General features: G+C 36.5%; 1 protein-coding gene across 1 annotated transcript in view; it reads left to right on the top strand.

Moving 5' to 3' along the window:
• Window positions 1-22,118, top strand: part of LOC126752165 (uncharacterized) — a 565,185-nt gene that overhangs the window by 174,390 nt on the left and 368,677 nt on the right. Inside the window, exon 4 of the mRNA XM_050462767.1 lies at window positions 18,156-19,750. Coding sequence (XP_050318724.1) covers window positions 18,363-19,750 — 1,388 coding nt within the window. The 5' untranslated portion in view covers window positions 18,156-18,362. The remainder of the gene's footprint in view (window positions 1-18,155; window positions 19,751-22,118) is intronic.

The following is a 22,118-nucleotide window of genomic DNA, read 5'->3' as shown; positions in this document are numbered from 1 at the left end:
GTTGCGAAATTGGCGCAGGTGGGCGGGGTACTGTACGGATTTTTATATGCCCGCGTACGTGCGGAAGCATTTTTTACCATTTAGAATCATTTTTTTATTGTTACAGGCGACGGCGTAAGCTCTTACAAACACACACGCACACACATACAGAAATGAAGTCAATCATACAGGTGCGCTGCTTGCACTGTCTGGGTATTTATATAGATATGTATATTTATAAAAGTCTAGTATGCACACTTTAATAAATATATATATATATAAATTCAGTGTCAAGCGTTGATAGTAATTGCCCTTATTGGCTTTGTAGTGGGATTTAAAGGTGTTAATTGTGAGTAGGCCGCGTCGCATTGTCAATTGTTATTGGCTTTATGTGTTTCCATACACAGCTACATATATTTTACACATTCATATATATGCAACGACTTGTGTAGGCGCATAAAATTACCGTTATTAATTGATAAGTTCGCCTCAATTGTGTTGTTGTGTAAATTTTTCTCACACGTTGCTGTATTTATATTAATTAAATATTCTTAATTGAATTTTTTTTTTAATATTTTTAATATTTCAATATTAAATTTTTTAAAATTATTAATTAAATGCATTTTAAATTATATTGTAAATAATAAATGAGAAATATTCGCTTTGTGTTCGTTGGGCACACTAACAAGCTTCTTTTGGATCAGATTTATCACGAGCAACATAGCAGGTCAATGGAAAAGTCCTCAGCCTGCCGTAGTAAAATATATTTTGTTGGCAAAATTCTTAGTTTATTCAATATACAGTAATTCCTCTCAATGGTGAAACACTGATTTTAGCGACCCTCCACCTTTTCGATACCAATTTTGGACAACGATTTGTACTTTGCTTCGAAATAAGCCTCAATTTCGGTGATCACCTCTTCATTCTACCAAAATTTCTTCCATGCGAGCATTCTTTTTAGATCTGGGAGGAAAGCAAATAGTCGCTGAGGGCCAGATCTGGCGAATACGGTGATTGGGGAAGCAATTCGAAGCCAATGCACTGACTTATGACACGGTGAATTGTCTAATTGAAAAAGCTCTTTCATTTTCTTCAAGTGCGTCTGTTTTTCGGCGATTTCTCCTTCAAAAGGTTCAATAATGCTTCGTAATAGTCGCTGTTGATAATCCTTCCTTTTCAAGGTAGTCAATAAAAATTATATAATGCGCATTTTAAAATATAGAGGCTATAACCATCTCCAAACATTGCTTTGAATCATCAACTCATCGTTGTTTTGGTTAAAGTGAGCTCGTGAGCTTTCTCATAACCAAATATTCGTGAATGAGAGTGCCTGTTATATTACACAACTTCACTTTATGGTAGTATTTTCGTCGGTAACAACTTTTTTTTAGCGTTAACTGCGTTCACCGTCTTCGGTGCTCATTTCACAACGACTAAACATGGCGACTAACAGAATGTTTCAAGAACGGAGGATACTACTGTAGAATCCCCATAGGTGATCTAGTGACAGATGCCCAAAGCATAGTAAAATTATGGATAAAACACTTCTGCAGCTTGCTGCAAGGCAGTCCAGAATATTCATTACTGACTTTTGTCAAATATATAAAAGCTGTTATATTGACTATTCACAGTATTGTTTTCTTAAGATGTTTTTTTTAATCATGTGGTAACTCAACCTGACTCCGTAAGAATTTTTCCTACTTCCAAAAAGGACCGTCGTTGTACAAGATAGATAAAAATTGCTGAAGGAGCTAAAGACGATCCCCAAAATTGAGTGATTCGACGAATAGACGACAACATTAACAGAAACAACGAATTTTGAACAAACTTCGTAGTATATTCCTCAGTTATAGATTCCTTTATTGAAAGCAGTTGACTAGTTCCTTAGTGAGAATAATCATCAAATGTTATTTTTTATTCTAGTTCTAAGTTTTATAACCTTGCACAATTAGTTACGATTTTTTCAATATTTAAAATTTTTATTTAGAATTTTATCACTTCAAAGTCCAAACAATATTTTTGTTTGCTTCTACTAAGGTATTAGGTTCAAAACAATACAAAATTTCATTTAGAAAACATCAGCAAATTATAAACGAATTCTCTAAGAATGACTTAGGTTTTTTAGAGATTAACACCGTTACAATTATAATCGGAAATCTTTACGAGTACTTCGAACTTCATTGCACGCTCAACTTAATATTCTTATTAACAATTTGTTTGCGAATATATATTTTGCCTTTACTAAGGTTCAACTTAAACGAAAATGGCTAGTACCTAATTGTTTAAGATTCACTGAAGCGAATTATTACACATATTCCAAAAAAAAAAAAATTGTACCAGAAAACAGAAACTCTTTACTCTAATGAAAATTAAAAGTGAACTGCAATTTTCCCTGGAAATAATTGGAAAAATAAATTTTAGCTAAAGTACGTAAGCACTTAAGTACTTAACAAACAAACATTCTTTGGAGATGGCATTAATTTCACCTGTGTCTCTGCCTTCTGTAGCTACTCATTCGAAATTTGTTATATTTGTTGTTGTTTGTTTAGGTATACTCTCTTTTATCTCCGTCACTTGTTGGCTTGTAAATTATGCGAAATTTGTTTGCCGTTAATTGATTTTTAATGTTGACATGCTTGCTACCAACACACTTCCATAGCCACATACACATATAGAATATGTGCGGCGCTGATAAGATTGGTGGACATAATGGTGAACAGGCAAGTTTTGAAAGTAATTATAATGAAAAAGTAATGCTGACATAAATAATTCAAAATTTTATGGATATTTCATAGTAAAAGTATTTAATTTTTCTTTTCTACTCAAAAATTTCGGTGGGTGTTGACTGGGTTGACTTAGGCCATCATTAGGCTCATTGAGCTCACGGGTGGTAAGCAAATTGAGTCTTATCCGACAACTCAGTCGATTTGATAAAAACTGTGTTTCTTTTTAACTCCAGCTGCACAATGTCTATTAAGTTGTATCATTGGGAGCCGTAGAATATATCCAGTCTCATCCGGTTGAAGATGGGCTTTCGCGTAGATAATGTTTTAGCTGCTGTTTTTGTTGCAACGGATATCTAGTCCCCATTAGGATAGTAAGAAATAGATAAGTTGTCATCGAGTTGAACCAACGGTAGGACCAGGAAACGTGCTGGTTCGATGGGGTCGGACCATTGGGAAAGGAGTGTCAGATGTGTAGGGTAAGCAGGACATGCAAAGATGTGGTTAGTGTCATTGCACGCAGAACATACATTTTATATGTCAGGGTTGATTCAGGTTAAGTATGAATTTAAATTGCATCTAGGTGAGTATAGGCTGTCAAATGGCTTGTATGTTGCCAACAATATTTCTTTTTCTTTTCCCAAGTGCTGCCGTCTAGTGACTTGAGGATTTCGTTGCATACGCAAAATCTTTGAGTTATTGTGCAGTCGCTGTGTATTTAGTGGGGGAGAGTGTTAGATTCCGTGCAGCGAGGAAGCGAGAAAGGTCGGAGAGATAGCCGTTTACTTTGAGCGCATGTCATCGATTCCATTGCCCGACGTCATTATCGTATCATCAACATACGAGGTGATAGAAATTTCCTCTGGTAATTGAGGGAGTTCAGAGATGTAGAAGTTAAAAAAGCAACGGGAAGAGGGCATCACCCAGCGGAACTCCGTTTAATTCTTCTCAAGTTAGAGTTTTTACCTCGAAACAGTATGGATGATTGTCGAACACCAACATTTATGACGTGTGAAGCTTCCTTCTGTGTATGGATTACTACAGAAGAATTCCGCATTCTGTTCGGTGAATATGTAGATTTCACTGTTGGAACTGTCGATCACAAAACAAGGTCAAATCTTTTTGGTGTTTACTTTCTCATGAAGCTCCTTTTCTCGGTCGTATTGCCAATTTAGAAATAATAAACAATGTCGAGTAATCTACCATGCCCGCCGAGATGCCAAATCTGACTGCAAAGATCTAAATTCTTGAGTTGGCTGGCCGTAATCATTGCTTAATACTATATGTATCGGCTGAATGTCGATGATAACCCCCAGAGCCTTAGTGGACGTAGTGCGAATTCAGACCTTTTGCAACTATTCCAAGGGCTTAATACTTCATTCTTTTCATATTATTTATGATTTATATTTTATATTTTCGTTATTCGTAGTACTAGTTCGTTAGAGAGTAGTACTCGGCTAGACCCAGTAACATTTTCACTCTTTTCAGTCTTTTAGAAAAAAATATTATCCTGAAAATAAAAATTATTAAATCCAGAAACTCGAGTTTCCTCAGCGCACTTAATTAATTAATTTTCGCAAATTTAATTAACTCCCTCAATGCTTTCCTGCGAAAGTTGAGAGTTTACCAAAAATTTGGTGGTAAAGTTTTCGCGCCACTCGAGGCATTCCTTCCGCGCCGACTATACTTGCTTTGCTCTTCACTATACTCTTTTTTCTATGTGTGTATGTATTAGTGTTGTTGTAGTCTTTCCAGCATCGCATTTGGCCAACGGCCGATGACTTGTGCAGTTGGCGTGTGTAATTGAATCAGAAAAGCGTGCGCTCGGCAAAAGTGCATTGCTCCGCGCGTCAGAGCTCACCGTGAATGAGTTAAGCAAATTTGGCCAGCACCGCAAATGCCTTCAAAGCAACAAGTTAACGTCGTGGCGCAAGTCAAATGCAAACATGCAGATATTGTTAACACGCCAACGCACAACAACACCGACAAACGCGGTTATGTGTGCATGCCAGCGCCGACAGCGGTCGTTAGTACATAGTTGTTGGCGCATGGCGGCGTGTGGATTTTGCTCTTGGTTTGCTGATTGCCGACCGACCCACTGACTGAGCGACCTTTGTGGATAGACAATGTGGCATTCAGTGAGTTGAGTGGTGGCCAAGTACCGTTATTGTGGCTGTTGCTGTTGCCGTGGGAGAAGTTTGTTTTAAAAAATGCGAAATAATTTTAATTAAGTTTTGAGCTGCAAAAACTCGGTTCCTAATTGAAAACATAACAAACATTTAATTAAAAAATCTTAAAATTTTTAACAACCGAAAATGTTTCATTGCCTTTCACATACTTAATATGCTTATTTGATAATTTAGTTTCAATTCGGTAGTGACTTAAATGAATAAGTAGTGATTACTAAACTTGATATGAGCCATAAAACATTAAAGAAAAATACACAGTTTTTGAAATTACCCATTATTATAGTATAAGTAATTTTCACAGGCTTCTTTTAAAGCCAACTTCACTCCATTAAGGGAGTTCTGCATTGACCGAAACAAACGGTAGTCCGATGGTGCAAGGTCAGGGCTATATGGTGGATGCATCAAAACTTTCCAGCCAAGCTCTCCCAGTTTTGGCCGAGTCATCAAAGCTGTGTGTGGTATAGCGTTGTTCTGATGGAAGACGAAGCCCTTTCTGTTGATCAGTTCTGGCCGTTTTTTCGATTGTTTGCTTCAATTTCATCAATCAATCGTTCGACATCGATCGAAAAAGGCGACTTGCGGGTTCAATGTGCAATCGAAAAAAACTGCCGTGTAGAGTTGACGGTTGTTGTAGTGGCTGTGGCTGGTATCTAGTGTGGTATCATCGACTCTGGTGTATGTTAGCGAATGCGTGGTGCTCTCTTGTGTGGGTTCTATTGGTGTGGTGTGTGTTTGGTTATATGTACTTGGGTTCAATTGGTGTGGTGTATTGCAATGTGACAGTGTTGTGCCTTTGAGAAAAAGTGCGTTGATGTGGTGGCTTCAGGAAGAGGCTAACGTCATGTAGCCACAGGTATTCCATTCTACTTCGAAATTTCCTCCAATTGATCTTCTGATTTGGTCACCAAAAACTCCTTCTAATATGTCGGCGACTTCATGCCCTGTGTAGCTTTTGTTGCTCTTTCCCTGGGGCCATTTGACACTTAAATAGTTTGAAATTTGAAAAATGCACTGCGAACTGTGATCTATTGTGGCGACTTTAGTTATCACAGCACCTCGTTTAACAAAGTCAGAGAATCAGAGAGGCTTTGTAAAGGCCATGAGTTAATGGTTTCATTGTGTTTTCTCACTGAATTCATTTGCCTGATAGCCCTTCCTCTTGCGGTTGAACGGCAGTCCAGTAATAAGTACTCTGTGGTCTCTGCTCTTAGATTACAGAAGCGCCACAGATCCGTTGAGGATTACTTTAACCATCGCAGCCTGCAGTGAACTGTGTAAAATCCCACAAGTTGCCTTAGTATTTTACGGGAAGAGCGGTTAGAACCTTGTACCATTTTGTATCGAACTTACCGAACAGCCTCGCTTGCGAAGCATAGGCAACTGTTAATTTGATGAAACAAAAATGTTCGCCTGCATTTGTAGGCAGCAAATTGTCTCATTAGATCACGTCATTAATTTGATTAATTGACTCAAAATATTGGTAATAAATTTATTATAAATTAAAGAGCCGTCAAAAGCTAATAGACTCAATTACGGATTTCATATATTAGTTCGCCCGCTAGGAGGCAGCTAGGATTATTCCCCTTAAGCTGCTCTAGACCATTCAGCTTCTTCCATTGTAAGGCATACCACAAACTATTTTGGCGTTTTGCTGATGGTGAAGAGTTAAAAATGATTATACTTTTAAGGAAAATTGAACTTAGATATTCTAGAGGACATCTCAGTGCACCTAACTTTGATATCCCATCTTCAGAAGATTGAAAATGTGCCTGGCGGATTATGATAGGATGGAACATTACCTTCGCAAATGGCCAGCCTTCAATCTGCTGAGACGGTGTATCTCCCATGTCCTCCAATGGACAGCAGGGGTGGAACAAACAAATTTTTACTAAATACACTGAGTTGCTACATAAGGCCTTCTTTTCGGGTTTCATTTGAGTTTCAAAATATCAAATTCTCTGTATGTGTGTATAAGTATAAACAACATTTTTAAATCACGTTTTCATATCACTTTATACTTTTTACATCCTAGATGGAGATTTGCGCTGAAAAATAATTGCACAAACTAAATGAATCCACCTTTCCTTCTACACTTTCTGCCATCCTTTACCAGCTGCCAGCGTGCTCTAAACCACTGCTGCCTAATTCTGTTCACGTTTTTTAAGCTTGTCGCGCCTTACGCGCGCCCGCATTCCATTTTATTTTCAATCATCATTATCCTCATTAATCCGACAGCACGTCACGACCACAAGAGCACAACCGATGCTTGCATCTTTAGACGGCAATACGCGCTCATTTCATCGAATATCAAGCGTTGAGTCTCTCACACGCGTATGTACAACACAGGTATATACATATGTATTATATTATTTGTTAAGTGGGCGTTATGCCTCACCGCTATCCACAAATGTGTGTACATGAGCGTATGCGCTTGGTTATGTCAGACTAAATTTCCGCTGCTTTCATGATCTTCCTTTTTCACTTCCTTTGCCGTAACCAGCATTTAACGCACACGTGATTATTTTCAAGTTTAGAATTATATACATTTTCTTAAAATAAACAATTTATTATGTGTTTGCAGTGGGTTTACCCTGCAGGAAATCGTAACATTTATTTATTTTTTATAAATTTTAATGTTTCCCTTAAGTGCGGTTGGAGCGTAGGGCCTTTTTGATATACTTGTGGTACCTTGGGCATCATAATATCAAGAATTTCTTTTGTTATCTGAAAGGTTAAATACCAAGGTTCGAAATATTTCTAAAGCTGTATTTAGTTTTGTACTTCATGAGAGTACAGACTATAACTCTTATTTCGAGACCATAACCATGACTGACGATTTGTGAAATAAATCGGTATTGCATATCAGTTTATGTATTACTTAATTCTGATCACACAAGTAGACAATTTTTAAATAACATCATTTTGAATCTACGGCTTGGCCTAGACTTACTTGTCAAACTAAAGAGTTTCCTTAAACGATCGGGTGATCAAAACAGTACTCGATCGGATTCGACGATTTTTATTATTTCATCGATATTTTTGATTTGGGAGGCCTTTCAGAACATGTTGGACATTTGACGACCAAAATTGTGCTTACTTGACTCATATAGTATGAGGACAATAAAGACTAACGGGGTTTTCAATAGGGACGCAACAAAAGTTAGGACAACAAATGACGCCATTTTACATCATGGAAAGATATACGATCCAACAAAGAGTCGAAATATTAAAAATTTACTACCGAAATACGGAGTCAGTGGCCTCAACTTTAATAGCGCTACGTCTAATTTATGATCCTCATAATCGCCCTGTCAGATCAACATTTGAGCGTCTAGTGGAAAAATTTGAATCTACAGGCACAGTACAAAATGTTCCCGTGCTAGTGAGACAAAGCTGGCGCATCAATTGAGGAAGACCCAAATCAGTCTCTCACACGTCATTCTCAAGCGTTGGGCATCTCTGTGACGTCGTTGTGGCGAATTCTGCGAAAAGATTTTGGCCTACATTTTGACAAGATCAAATTGACGCAAAAACTGAAGCCGCTTGACCACCGAATCGTCGTATGCTCGTGAATTGGGCCGAGCAACAACTTGAAAATGATTCGGATTTTCATCGAAAAATCATCTTCAGCGATGAGGCTCATTTTTGGCTGAAATATGGCAAAATATGCGTTAATGGTCAGGTACCATTGCATCCCCAAAAAATTACGGTTTGGTGCAATTTATGGGCCGGCGGCGTCATTGGGACGTACTTCTTTCGTGATGATAAAGACCGGCATGTTACTCAGAATGGGGATCGCGACCACTCAATGATAACCGAATATTTTCGGCACGAATTGGATGATATGGACTCGGACGATATGTGGTTCCAAGCCAGGGACAGCAGTATCGGCCGATTTATGCTTGAAACCCGTCGAAAATTGGGAAAGTAATGTGAAACATTTTTTCTTAAGAAAAATATTAATAACAATTGTTATGCAAATATAGAAAATGTGAAAAAATGGATGAATGGAATGGAAAGAGGAATGATGCCGTCGTTAAAAGATTTATGGGTATAAAAGCGTGTAAAGTGCCTCTGCGACTTCTAGATTTTCTATGCACGCTTTATTTCCTTTGTTTTGAGATTTCATTACTTCCGGTTTGCTTTGCTACAGGGTGGCTCTGTGGCTGCCTAGCAGCTGTCATACATGGCAATTGGTTGATGTTCCTTTCAGAAAGCGCGTTGTAAAGTAATAGCAGCAGGCATCTCACCCTGCATGCCAAATGAGCTTGGAATACTTTTTGATTAGGCTTTCTGCTGGGAAAATTAACACCAAGTATTAGAAACCTAGTTTTAAGGGTACTCTAAACTTACTAAGTAAAAAGAAAACGATAAAAATATTGCAATCAAAAATCGTTGTGAGACTCTTGTTATAAAAAAGTTAAAGTATATACATACAGTTATATGTATGTACATCATAAAAAAATAAATGTAAAGCAATTTAAGCACCTTAAAAACTTATGATGTTTGTTCATAATGAAAAAAGAATCATCTCAATAACCTTATTTGCAAATCTTGTCCATCAGAAAAAAAGGAACTACCTTAATATTGTAAATTAAGAAATTTATTTACGTTAAAAGAAAAATAACCACTCTAATAAAATATTGTGTGCGAGTTTTGTGCGTCATCAAAACAGAAACCACTATAATTATAATTTTTTTTCGACAAAAAAAGAACCCCCTAATAGTATAATTTATTTTATTACTCGACCTTACTGTAGACAACCTTCTGTCTTAAATCCACTTTTAAAATAATAATTTTTTTTTCAGCAAGAAAAGAATCACCCTAATACTCTAATTTATTTTATCCTTGTTCGCCATTGATGTAAACATATAAATATCCTTCTTTTTTATCTGCACTTTTTAAATAAATATTATAAGAAAACTTTCCAACAATATAATATACCCACCCTAATGGCCACCTTCCACATAACTTGTGTATCAGTGTTTTGCGGAAATTGCGTCTTCAGCACGGAAAGTTTACTTGCCTCCCTCCATATTCAAATCCCATCAGCGCTCAGGTGAACTTCGTTAGTCCGCACGACGTTGCGCATTGTTAAGACAAAAACAAAAAACAACAACAACAAAAACAAAACCATAAAAAGAACGAAATATTCGCAGAACAGCAAATTACACGTTTGTTTACCTCATACGCTTTACGCATTTGCTTCTCCATCTTCTTCGCATGACGCTGCGCCGTCTCGGTGCTTGCCTTTATGTTGTTGTTTTGTTGCTTTTGTTTACTTTTGGTTTTGTAGTTTTTCTTATTTGTGAATTTGTATTGTGGTGTGTATTTTCCATTGCTTGCGTGTTGTTGTTGTTGTTTTGTGTGTTTTACTTTTGTACCGCATTTGCATCGCAACTTTATCTGTGACGTTGTCATTGTTTTTGTTTTTGTTGTTGCTATTTACTTTGGTTGCCGTTGATCTTTTGGGAAATTTAGCACTGCCGGCTTGTATCCGCTGTTGCGCCATTGCTGTTGAGAGCAATGCACAATCGCACACACATACATACAAACAAATGCTTATGTGTATATTGTATGCATGCATGTTCCCACACATGTTTATATTTTATATGTATGTATGGTATGCCGCGGTCTGGTGACGGGGGAAAAGCGGAAACATATGCGGAAGCATAATACTCGCATTTACAAATCCACTTGCCGGATGTGGAGGTGTAATATGTGCTTAAAACCATTTACATACATACATATGTATTACATATACAAGAATGTATGTTCACTTATACTGGCATGCATGCACAGAACTGGTGCGTTCGTGAATCAATAAAAGCGATTGTAGTAAAGGGTGTTTATATGTGGTTAAAATCTGAGGTGAGTTTACCCTTTAGGTGAAAGTATATTGAAAATGGAGAGAATGGGTCCGAATTTTTTCTGAATTCAAGGAATGTTATTAAAAAATTTCCATAATGAAACTTTGAGCCAATTTTTAAGACTAAAAAATAAAAACTGTTATGAAAAAATATTTTTCTGAATTTTGGAGTCAAAAGCTCGTAAATATAAATTAGAAAAACTAAATATACCTTCGGTTAATATTCAATAAATAAATGGCAAAAAATTAAAATTGAAAAACTGTTTTCCTAAAAATTCATGGAAAAAAAATTAAAACGTTTTGTGGTAAAGTAGAAAAACCAAAAGTCTTGTTCATTTTAGACAGCCCTGTCGACCCTTACGCGGTTATAACCCAGTTAGACACACAGTCTCCATTAAAATAAATTTTTATGATTTTTAAACTCAAGAATAAAGAACAAATACAAAACTAATTTTAAAAAAGTAATTAATTAATATAAAAATGAAATTAAAGAACCACATTTTTTTACTAAATATTCGGAACATAAAAAATGGCTGATGCGGCATTTTTATAATATAAGAAATTATATTTAAAAAATCTTTGAATGAAATGAAAAAAAAAAAAATAAGAAGAGTAAATTTTCTGATTTTCGAAATAAATTTAGAAAAAAAATATTTTTTTGTTATAAAAATGTATAAAATAATTCAAATTAAAATTAAATATGTAATTTCGTGAAAGAAAATAGTCAAATTAAAAAAAAAAATTAAGACGTGTTCTGATTTTCAATAATACACAAAAAAATTTTTTTTTGTAAAATTAATTTTAAATACTTAATCTGGTTTTGCGCTTTAAGAAAATGATCTTAACTTGAAACAAATAAATGTCATTAAAATTTATTTTTATAATTCTTAAGCTCAGATATTAGATATATAATTAATTGATATAAAAATTAAAAAAAATAATTATAAATTTATTTAAAAAAATATTTTCTAAAAAATATTATAAATTTATTATTTTTTATATTTAAATTAATGAGGTATTTGGTAAAATTTTGTCTTTGTGTTTAATTCTAGTTTTATGTAATGAATTTTATTTAAAATATTTTCTCAATATTAGTTTTTATTAAATTTAATTAGGATTTTAATGCAATTCTAAAAAATAAAAATTGTGAAAATATGCTGATATTATTAATTTTTTAACAGATTTTTTAACACTGAAACAAATCAGAGTAAACTACCTTTAGTTGAAATTAAATGAATAAATTAGTAAACAAATAAAGTAAAAAAATATTAATTTTATAAAAGTTCAAAAAAACAATAAAAATTAGATGTGTTTATGGTTAAAGTAAAGTGAAAATATAAATTAAAAAAATATCTTTTTTGTGTAGTTATTTGGTGGTAAACTATATGTTTATATATAAAAAAAATTAAAATAATAATGAACAATTTTTTTTATGATTTTTAAAGTCCAGAATAAGAAAAAATCATTATTAAATAAAACAAATTAAAAAACTTAATACAATTTAAAATTAAAAAAAAAAAATAATAATAATTTTAAATACTTTATGAAACGCTCAAAAAATCTTTGATGTTTTTCTTTTTGAACTGTCTTACAACTGTTTTAAATACATTGTCACAAAAAGTACTAGGAAATTGTAGATAAAATGCAAAATATTTTAATTCTTCACAAATTTTTATTATGTTGCCTTCAAAGTAGTCACCGCCAGATGTAATGCACTTATGCCAATGAGTCTTTGAAACACTTTTCATAGGCACTTTTTGGTATGTCCGTCAGCTTCTTCAGCGAATAGTGTTTTAAACATATCTTCGATTGACTAAAACCGGTTTCGTGGGAGTGGCAATTTCAGTTTGGGAAACAGGAAAAAATCACATGATGAATACAGTGATTTATCGCTGGTTTTTACTACATTTTTGGCATTAACTTCGCTCACAATCATGGATAGAAGCGATGGCGCATCCATGAACTGTTCTTCCACAATTGCGGCCGTTTTCAATTAATGTTCTCGCAGAAACCCCCCAGTACGGCCAAATAGAACTCTTTATTGACCGTCTATCCTTCCGAAATAAATTTATGATTCACCAAACCACGAATATCAAAAAAACAATGAGCATCACTTGGATTTTTGAGAGGCTTTGGAGTGGGTTTTTCGGTTTCAGCTCGTTTTTGCTCTGGATTCCCATGATTGTTGACTTGTTTGCATGTAAAACTCATAAACCCATGTCCCATCGGCTCTCCATTAGTGTGGGGTCCTAATTCGCTTGTCCAAGGAGTGTACTCTTTTTGAAAAAAAATCGGCTTTATCGAGACGAGTCGAGCAAGAACGCTTTTCATATCCAAAATATTCACCAAAATATTTCGAATGAGCTCTCCTGCCATCTCTGTAACACTTTCTTGACGATTTTTAAGAACCATATCCTTCACTTTTCAATATTTTCATCAATTGATGAGGTTGAAGGTCGTCCAGAATGACGCCTATCTTCAATTTCATGGCTTTATACCACCCCTAAGCTTTCGTTTTTGATTAAACTGAATTATTACGATATCAGGGTGCTTTCTTATCACAATGTACATATGTATCTGTTGAAAAGAATAAATGCTTACGAAATTGTTAGCGACAATGCATTTAACTCAAACATATTCACCCTTTCATTTCAATCATATGTCGTTCCTTGGGAACTTTTGAAGGAAATTAACTATTCCAGTCTTTAACCTGACTACTGAACTATAAATAAATGAAAATTTTGTTGTGGTGTGTGTTATGATCGAAATATGTATTACTGGATTGACACATGAGGGTCAAATGTGTCAGCATAATTGTCTATTTTAGGCACACAGGAAAACAATTAAAAGCAGTTTTGTATATTTCGAAAAAATAAATAAATAAGTAAAAAATACTCTCAAACAGCTCATCATTTACCCAATATGAATATTTTTTTATTTTCCAAAATTGGACTTCAGCTTTAACCTTCAAGAAATTAAATATTTTAAATTCAATAACGAATTGTTTGTGTATTTTTCATTTCCTTTCCCACATATTTTCTCTACTTAGCACATCCTAACATCATTAGTCTCCTGATGTCGCACGTTTTACGCACATGTGTGCCAGCATTCTCCTCCACCCACAGCATCATTTATTTTCCACCCTCAGCCATAGCTGTACTCGCGCTAAGGCGCTTAAATTCGTGACATATCGAGCCATGTCGTCTCCTGTGTGTGTTACCGTATGCACATGTCTACATATTTACCTAGCTGTGTGGCAAATAATCGCGCCAGAAACTCATTACTAATGAAATTTCGGGGTTTTCGTGAGCAAATGCGCTTTGATTCGCATTACATTTGCTTAGCGGCATTAGCGGAAGTTTTCAAATTCTGCTGTTGTTGTGCGCCGTAAACTGATTTAAATTAATCAGCCTTAAAACTTTTTGCGAGTTGGCAAGCACTTTCGCCTGTTGCGAAGTTTAGTTGCTATAAATATTTATCGAAATTTAACTAAACGCGGATATTGAGTTTTCCCCAAACCGGAAGCTGAATTTGAATGTGGTAAATAATTAATTTGGGTGTGGTTTTGGCTTGAAGTTTTCACAAGCGAGGGATAGAGATTAGATTATGTCTTAAATAATTTAGGCAAACGTCTCTTTAAGTATTTAAAGAAGAACATAAGAAGTTACAAATCAAATGATAGCTGGCATTTGAATGTCAGTTGGCAACTATCGAAAGTGTATGGATGTCAAATGACAGCTGTCAAAAGGATTTCAGAAGGCAGTTATCAATTGGAGATTAGCTCGCAATGGTCCAACGCGTGTTACTTCAGTGTTAGAAGAATATCAACGAATTGTTGTCAAACGAATGTCAGAATTCAAATGGATGTCAGATGATAGTTTGACAGATTGACAGCTGTAGAAGGTTTTTAGATTACTGTTGCCAACTTAATATCAGATATCAGATGTGATTTAGATGCCAGATGGCGGCTGTCAAAAAGATGTCAGAAGGTAGCTATCAATTGGAGGTCAGCTCGCAGCAGCAGAACGTTTACAAGTTGGGTGTCAGATGGATGTCAAATTTCCGCTTTCAAATGGATAAGAGAGATCAGCTGTCAAACGGTTGTCAGTTGGCCGCTGTCAAATTTATGTCAGTAGTCAAATTAATATCAGGTCAGGACAGATTGACAGCTGTCTAAGGGTCGTCAAATTGCTGTTGTCAAATGAATGGCTATGCCAGGTGCCAGCTGTCAAAAAGATTTCAGAAGGCAGCTATCAATTGGAGGTCAGATCGCAGCTGCCGAACAGTTGCCAGTTGGATGTCAACTCTCTGCTTTCAAATGGCTGTCAGAGATCAGCTGTCAAACGATTGTCAGTTGGCGGCAGTCAAATACATGTGGGATTTGTCAAATGGTTGTCAGAAGTCAAGTGAATGTCAAATGATAGTTTGACAGATTGACAGCAGTTGAAAGTTTTCCAGTTTCCAATGGGCTTTGTCAAATGGAAGTCAGATTTTCAAGGGCAATCAAATGGATGTTTAATTACTGTTATCAATCGAATGTCTTTTGGATGTCGACCAAAAAATTAAAAATGACAGATTTGCCAAAAATTTTAATACAACTATTTGAAGTCTCGACACTCTGATGATTTGGAAAACATTGGTCTTTAAACCCTATTTAAGGTATTATTCTAGTTCTATTCTATTTACTATAAAATATATGTGGCAAGAATTAAAAACCATGTCTTTATTTAATAAATTCATGCATCACTAACAATTAAAACACTCTCTCTTTTTAGTTGCCACACAGTTTTAGTAAATAGGCCAAATATTTTTCCACTAAAAACCACTTTACAATATTTGCTTGACATTGACTGACGGCAATACAGCTGCCAGATATTAAAACAGCGGCATATTGGTTGCACTCTCCGCTGGCGGTAAACTAGGTGAGCACGTTTTAGGCAGTGATGCATTGTGCTTACCTCTCCACTCCCCTGCTGTCACACAAAAGCATAGTTAGAAGCATACTTTCAAACATTTACACATACGTACATATGTACAACTGACAAAAAATTTACTTTTCGCGTTAGTGGCACGTCAGTTGAACCCTGCCTGTAACGGTGAAGGCTAAACAAGCACGTTAGCCGCTTCTAACCACAGTGAATATAGCAAAACAATTCGAACAATTGTTGATTTTAGTTGGTTTTTCATTTGTGAATGCTGCATGGCATATTTTTTGCAAGTTTTCTAGGATAGAAAGCATGTTTTTTTAAGTTACTTACATACATATGTGTGTATGTGTGGAACATACATGTGTATGTGTAGATCAACTGTATATATGTGTGGATCACATGTGTGTATATGGGGACCATATGTGCGTATGTGAGGAACATATGTGCAGGAAGCACTTTCAGGTTCCCTCAGGCTTTTTCAGCGCGCACAAAATATTTTGAACATTTCTATCTTTTTGCCGTTCTCAATTTGATGGGTTACGTACCTCGGCTCTGCATGTTGGCGTTGGACAAATGTCACCGGCTTTTTTAGCGGTTTCTGAAATTGCTATTCTATTTTCTGCCATATATTGTGTAGTGAAATGAAGTCAGGCGTTACTTTTGAGTGACTTTGAAACGCGAAATAAGGCGATTGGTTTGATTGGGTATAGCTACAGGCAGTCAAAAGAAATAAGAACTCAGAAGTGAAGTAAATAAAATGTTAAATTGAAGGTTAAAAAATAAAATACTTTAACTTGACTGGACTGAAGCTTTAATATCTTGCACAGGTGCATGTTTTACCATGAGGTAACCGACGAATCGGTTAGTTTGTATGGCAGCTATGTATAATAGTGGCCCAATCTGAACAATATATTCGGAGATTATTGCAATGCCACGGAAAGCTAGGTGCATTCTATAGCGGCCCGATTTAAACGATTTGTTCGGATATTGGAACAATATCTTTGCCAAAAATCCATGCCAAATTTCGTAAAGATAATTTGTCAAATAAAAAAGTTTTCAATACAAGGACTTGCTATTGAACGGTTACTTTGTTTGGCAACTATATCCTATAGTTGTCCAAACTGAACAAATTCTTCGTATTGAGTAGGATTCTCTTAGGCAATAAACCATTCCGAATTTCTTGAAGAGACATAGTTAAATAAAAAAGTTCTCCATCCATATAAATACATATACATACATAATACGTTTCAAGTCGGTTCCTACATTTTTCAAGCATTGAAGATAATGATTTCGGACCCTATAGAGTCGGTATGAATCAATATTACTGACACTACCCGATATCAGAGATTTTAAATGACAAATAAATTTTAACTCTCCAATTGCAACATTTCGTGAGAATTTGCTATTTTATGGTCATAATAATCATTCACCTGTACTCGGAATTCGTCAAATTGTTGAAAATTTCTAGCGTACATTTTCATTACCTAATACTAAAGCCAATAAGACAAAGAACCGCTCGAAATAGTGAAAATATTGGTGCAAGGTAAGTGTTGATGAAAGCCGCAATTTGTCGATTCCAAGACACTTTCAAGAACTGGGACTGTCTTAAATCACAAACTGGCGGATTTTGGGAAGAATATGAATTGCTTTCACTCAAGAACTGAAGCCATTGGACCACCGAAAACGTCGAGAATTTGCTGAATTTGTTTTCGAACAACTGGAAAACGATAACAATTTTTTTTAAGAAAATCATCTTCTCCGATGAGGCACACTGTCATCTCAGTAAATAAACAAAACTGTCGATTCTGGTGCCAAGAAAATCCACAAATTTTGCATGAACAATCATTATGTTGACCTATTTGTCAGTTTTATGTGGTTTCTGACCTGGTGGAGTTATCGGTCAGTACTTCTTTCGAAATGAAGCTGCTGATACCGTTATTGTCAATGGAGAGCGGTATAGATCGATAAAAACCAACATTTAATGACCGTAATTGGAAGAAGTTGATCTTGACATCATCTGAAACAAGATAGGAACACGTGCCACACAGCACGTGCAGCAAACGAATTATTGCGAGAAAAGTTTGAAGATTATTTCAAGAAATTATGACATTGAATGGCCTTCAAGCAGTTAGGATTTAACACCATTAGACTATTACCAGGCTCTCCTCAAGCATGTGGAGTCAATATTGAACGTGATATACGACATGGTTTAGTGGGAAAAATGCTTGAAAATTGGGCTCATCGAATTCTTTCCTGCATTAAGAGAGACGGCAATCAATATAATCAGTATTTAAGAGCTGGGGTATATCTGTTCCGATTTCGTCCAATTAATCCCTTGATTGTTCGTATATTTTTCTGAATGTTTTATATATTGTATACCAAAAATACCGGATACTATAATGCTTATACCTACCTTATTGTACTAAATTAATCGTCTTATCCTGAATTTATTTTTATTTCGTTTCAGATAAAAATATGTCTGAGCAAGTGATATATCAGAGAGATCAAAAACTGCTTGAGAGAAGTTAATATTTCCTCAGAACGCTTTGAATAGTGCCAAAAACTCATACAATCTGAGAGCATAGTAAATCATCATTGTCTCTCACAGCTAACAAAGAGCGAAATAGTTCACAAAGTGAGCGGCGTGTGCTTGTGAACGTGTGGAACGTGATCGATGACGGCATACTCATTTAAGTTGCCGCTTTGTATGCTGCTGCTCACCACACTACTACAAACAACAGCCACAACCAGTGAAGAAACTCAACAAAAGAGAGATTATAGAATAACAAGAAGGTTCATAGAAATCGGTAGTGAACAAGCATATATCGTAGAGCCAAGACAAAAAGCGCCAGAATTAATTGAGAAGGAGGAATGGAACATTAAAAGTGAGTGGAAGAAGAATAAAAAAGAAAAGGCCGGTCGTTATGAGTTATATCAGAATGCGGAAAAGGCGGCGAAAAAAGTGTGGAGTATGGATAAGTCACACACAGAAATTAAGGAGCATGTATTGGCTGAAAAAGAGAGTGCTATGAATTTTAGCAAAGACAGAAACCAAAGTGATGTGAAAAAATTAAGAAAAAACCTTGCGAGTGTGAAAACCATTACGCTGCCTACATTTTCCAAAAAACAAATTAACCCAGCTGCTACTCAGAACAATCTAAAACTCGACGGCAAAGCACTTACATCTACTACTACCCTGCACACACTCAATTCGCCCACAAATCATATCAGAGCAGCACCCAGTACACAAAGGGTGGCACCGCGCTTTAAGCGGCAACAAGCTGCGTCTTCACTCAAAACACAGCAGAGTGCCTTTCAAGGTGGTCTCACTGCGTACTCGAGCGCCGGCAACACAGCAGTGCACTACAATCCATTGCCCGCTGTGCCCTTGCCGCCACCGCCACCTTTTCCCGGTAATTTCGCCATTTCACCATTTAGTGGTGGCGCCAAGCAAACAACCAGCGGCCACAACATTTTGAATGCCTTCGCATTTGCGGGTATCGGCAGCTCGTCCTCGGCTGTCTCACATCATGCGCGCAGTAATTCGCTTTGTGGTGGCGTCCTCAAGTCGCGCTACGGCAACATACAGACACCGAATTTTCCGCACAAATTCCCAACACCCATCGTGTGTGTGTGGGTAATTGATGCCTCCGAGCTGCCAATTACAACTTCTACGTCCGCGTCGGCTGGCGCAAGCGGCGGTGGAGGCGGCACCAACATCTCAATTATCGTTTACCTAACGCAATTGTATGTTTTGGGCGGCCTCAAGTTCACCGAGTATATGTACTATTCGGATGATTATAAGGTGCCGGCACATCGTGTGTTCACACTCACTGAGGATGACGTCACACAGGTGGCATGGGTACAATTTAGTAGTCAGTATCTTGAGATACGTTTCACGATGCCATCGTTGGATGGCACACATTTGCGCGCCTTAGATCGTCTGCTGGACGTGTACGGCTTCAATATTACCTACGAGGTGCAGCAGGAGGTGAAAACCTATCAGTGCAATACGTTGCAGTGTCGATTTCTCGGTCATTGTTATGCGAAGGCGGATTACAGGTGAGTGCAACAAGCAATTAATTGGTTGGGATTTAGTCTTCTTATGTGAAATTGTGAGCTGTCTCTTGGGCGGGCATTGTGGTGCAGAAGTATGTAATTCTCACGCTTCAAAAATCAGTTTCGCAGAAGATTTTGTTAATTAAAATTTTCGGCTGCGTTTTCGGTAGACATGAGCCTACTAAAGACAAAAATATATACAGAGATCTTAGTCGTTAGCAGTACCAATCAAAGCTTGATTCTTTATTCCCTATCGTAGTCACGGCGGAAAAAAGCCGAAGAACGTTTCTTTAAGATATGCGTTATGGTTCCTTATTTACATTTTGTAACGAATTTTTACTCCAAGCCACAATTTTCCAAAGAGTTTTTAAGTGGTCTTGGAACATGTTGCTGAGCTTTGTCATGATAAAAATTTATTGCTTCGTGTCTAGTCGAGAATTCCGGACATTTTGTGGTAAACGTGCGCTTCAATGTAGAATTGTTGTCGGTAGCATGCCTATTTAATGGTTTCTCTCGGTTTTTGAGGCATATGATGCAGCTTGCTCTTCTGATCACACAAAATAGATTTTTCCACCTTGGTGTCACTGATCGTGTTCGTGTTGCACACAGTTCTTATCATCAGCCACAAATTGATATAGAAACGATTTGTGGCTTTCAAGCATCATTTCTAAAATACAAAATCGTCTTTCAATATCTCTTGGCTTCAATCTATATGACACCTAATTTCCTCGCATTCGTGTATAATGTATTCAGCTGTCGTTTTGCCAAATATTCTGTAAGTAATGTTTCCAGATGTTCCGTCCAGGACTTTCTTCGTCTTCCAAGTTAAAATGCGGTGTTTAAGGAGTTTCGGACATCCAAAGTCGAGAGCAACACTAATCTTTGGTATAAAACCGTGTTATCTAGTGAAGAGTCCTTCAGCTTCGTTTATAGCCGTTTCGATTCTGAGTTTAAGTAGCCTTTCTCGCTAGTATCAAGCATGCACAGCGGACGATATGCTGATGGAAAGTTGGGATCTCCTTTATTCTTACTAATTAGCACCAGACGTTAAGGAAATATTCTGGCTTCGAGGCAGGCGTTATACATACATATTCAGTAGTAGGGTCGGCCGCTCTGAAGTGATTTTTTTCAGAATTTTTGTTGGGATTCCGTCTGGGTCGGGTGATTTATTGGTCCTGAGCCTTGCAGTGGCTGCTTGTAGCTTTACGAAGGTAAACTTTGGGATTTGTTTGTTACGAATCACTAGCCTTTTTCCTGTGTGGGGAAGAGTGCGTTAAGCCTACCCTAGTTCTAAGGGTTTTTGTTTGCATCCCCGCGTGGTTCCTCCCATTTTTTCTTTTTGCTCGTGGGCGTGCTTCAGCTCCTTTTTTGCTGATTTGTATTGCTCGACTTCTCGGGATGCGGCTCCGGGATCTCGTGTTGGATCTGCGAAGGCGGCGGCATGTACGTCTGAGTTGTGCGATGTTTTCAGTCCACTAGTAAACAGCTGTTTATGTTTACTGTGGGAAGCCTTGGGCACTGATTTTTGACAGGATCTTGTTTTAATAAACATTGTGTCTTTGACAATTTTTATTACAATTATGGGGGAGAAACTGGTCGTCTATTGCGGAAACTAGTTCCGAAGAATTTTTCACTTTCGTGTTCCAGTGTTTTTCCTGTTTCCGCTGCCGTGTCGTATTTAGTATTTAGTATTTGGTATTTGGTATTTGGTAGTATTTAGTATTTGGTATTTGGTATTTAGTATTTAGTATTTAGTATTTAGTATTTAGTATTTAGTATTTAGTATTTAGTATTTAGTATTTAGTATTTAGTATTTAATATTTATACTGATTAAATCAACTATCAATAAACCGTTAAGTACATTTTTCTCCACATTTCAATGCTTCAACTTCCCTGTTGCATGGAAAATATATATCCATCATCACTACCACATTTAATACTTCAATTCACAAAAACAAAACCAACAAAACTTCTGTCGTATTCAATTACTTCTTCGTTTGTTTGCTTGTTTGCTGCTCTGTTGCACCTGTGACATGGCATTCTTGTAAACTCACACGTATTTTGGTCTACTTATTTACTGTCATTCGTATGAACTTGTAGGTCTAATAGACAGCAGCTCCTTTGTGACCTGAGCACAATGTCAAGACTTACTTAAGTGTTACGTAATTAAGTTAGGCGCACAAGCAACAGCAATACCTAGATGCTCGGCTGTTGTAGGTGTAAAAGTGAGACGCACACATGAAGGCGTTTTTATGACTACGTTTCCAATAAAAGTATCCGTGTCGTAGTCAAAAGGCAACACGAAACCTGTCATTCCATTACATTTCTTTTTATTTGACATTCATCAAAGACGTCAATACAAAAGGATATT

The sequence above is a fragment of the Bactrocera neohumeralis genome, chromosome 3 (genome assembly GCF_024586455.1).
Source record: "Bactrocera neohumeralis isolate Rockhampton chromosome 3, APGP_CSIRO_Bneo_wtdbg2-racon-allhic-juicebox.fasta_v2, whole genome shotgun sequence".
Lineage (NCBI taxonomy): Eukaryota > Metazoa > Arthropoda > Insecta > Diptera > Tephritidae > Bactrocera > Bactrocera neohumeralis.
The sequence above is the reverse complement of the archived record's forward strand: the minus strand, read 5'-3'. Positions and strand labels throughout refer to the sequence as shown.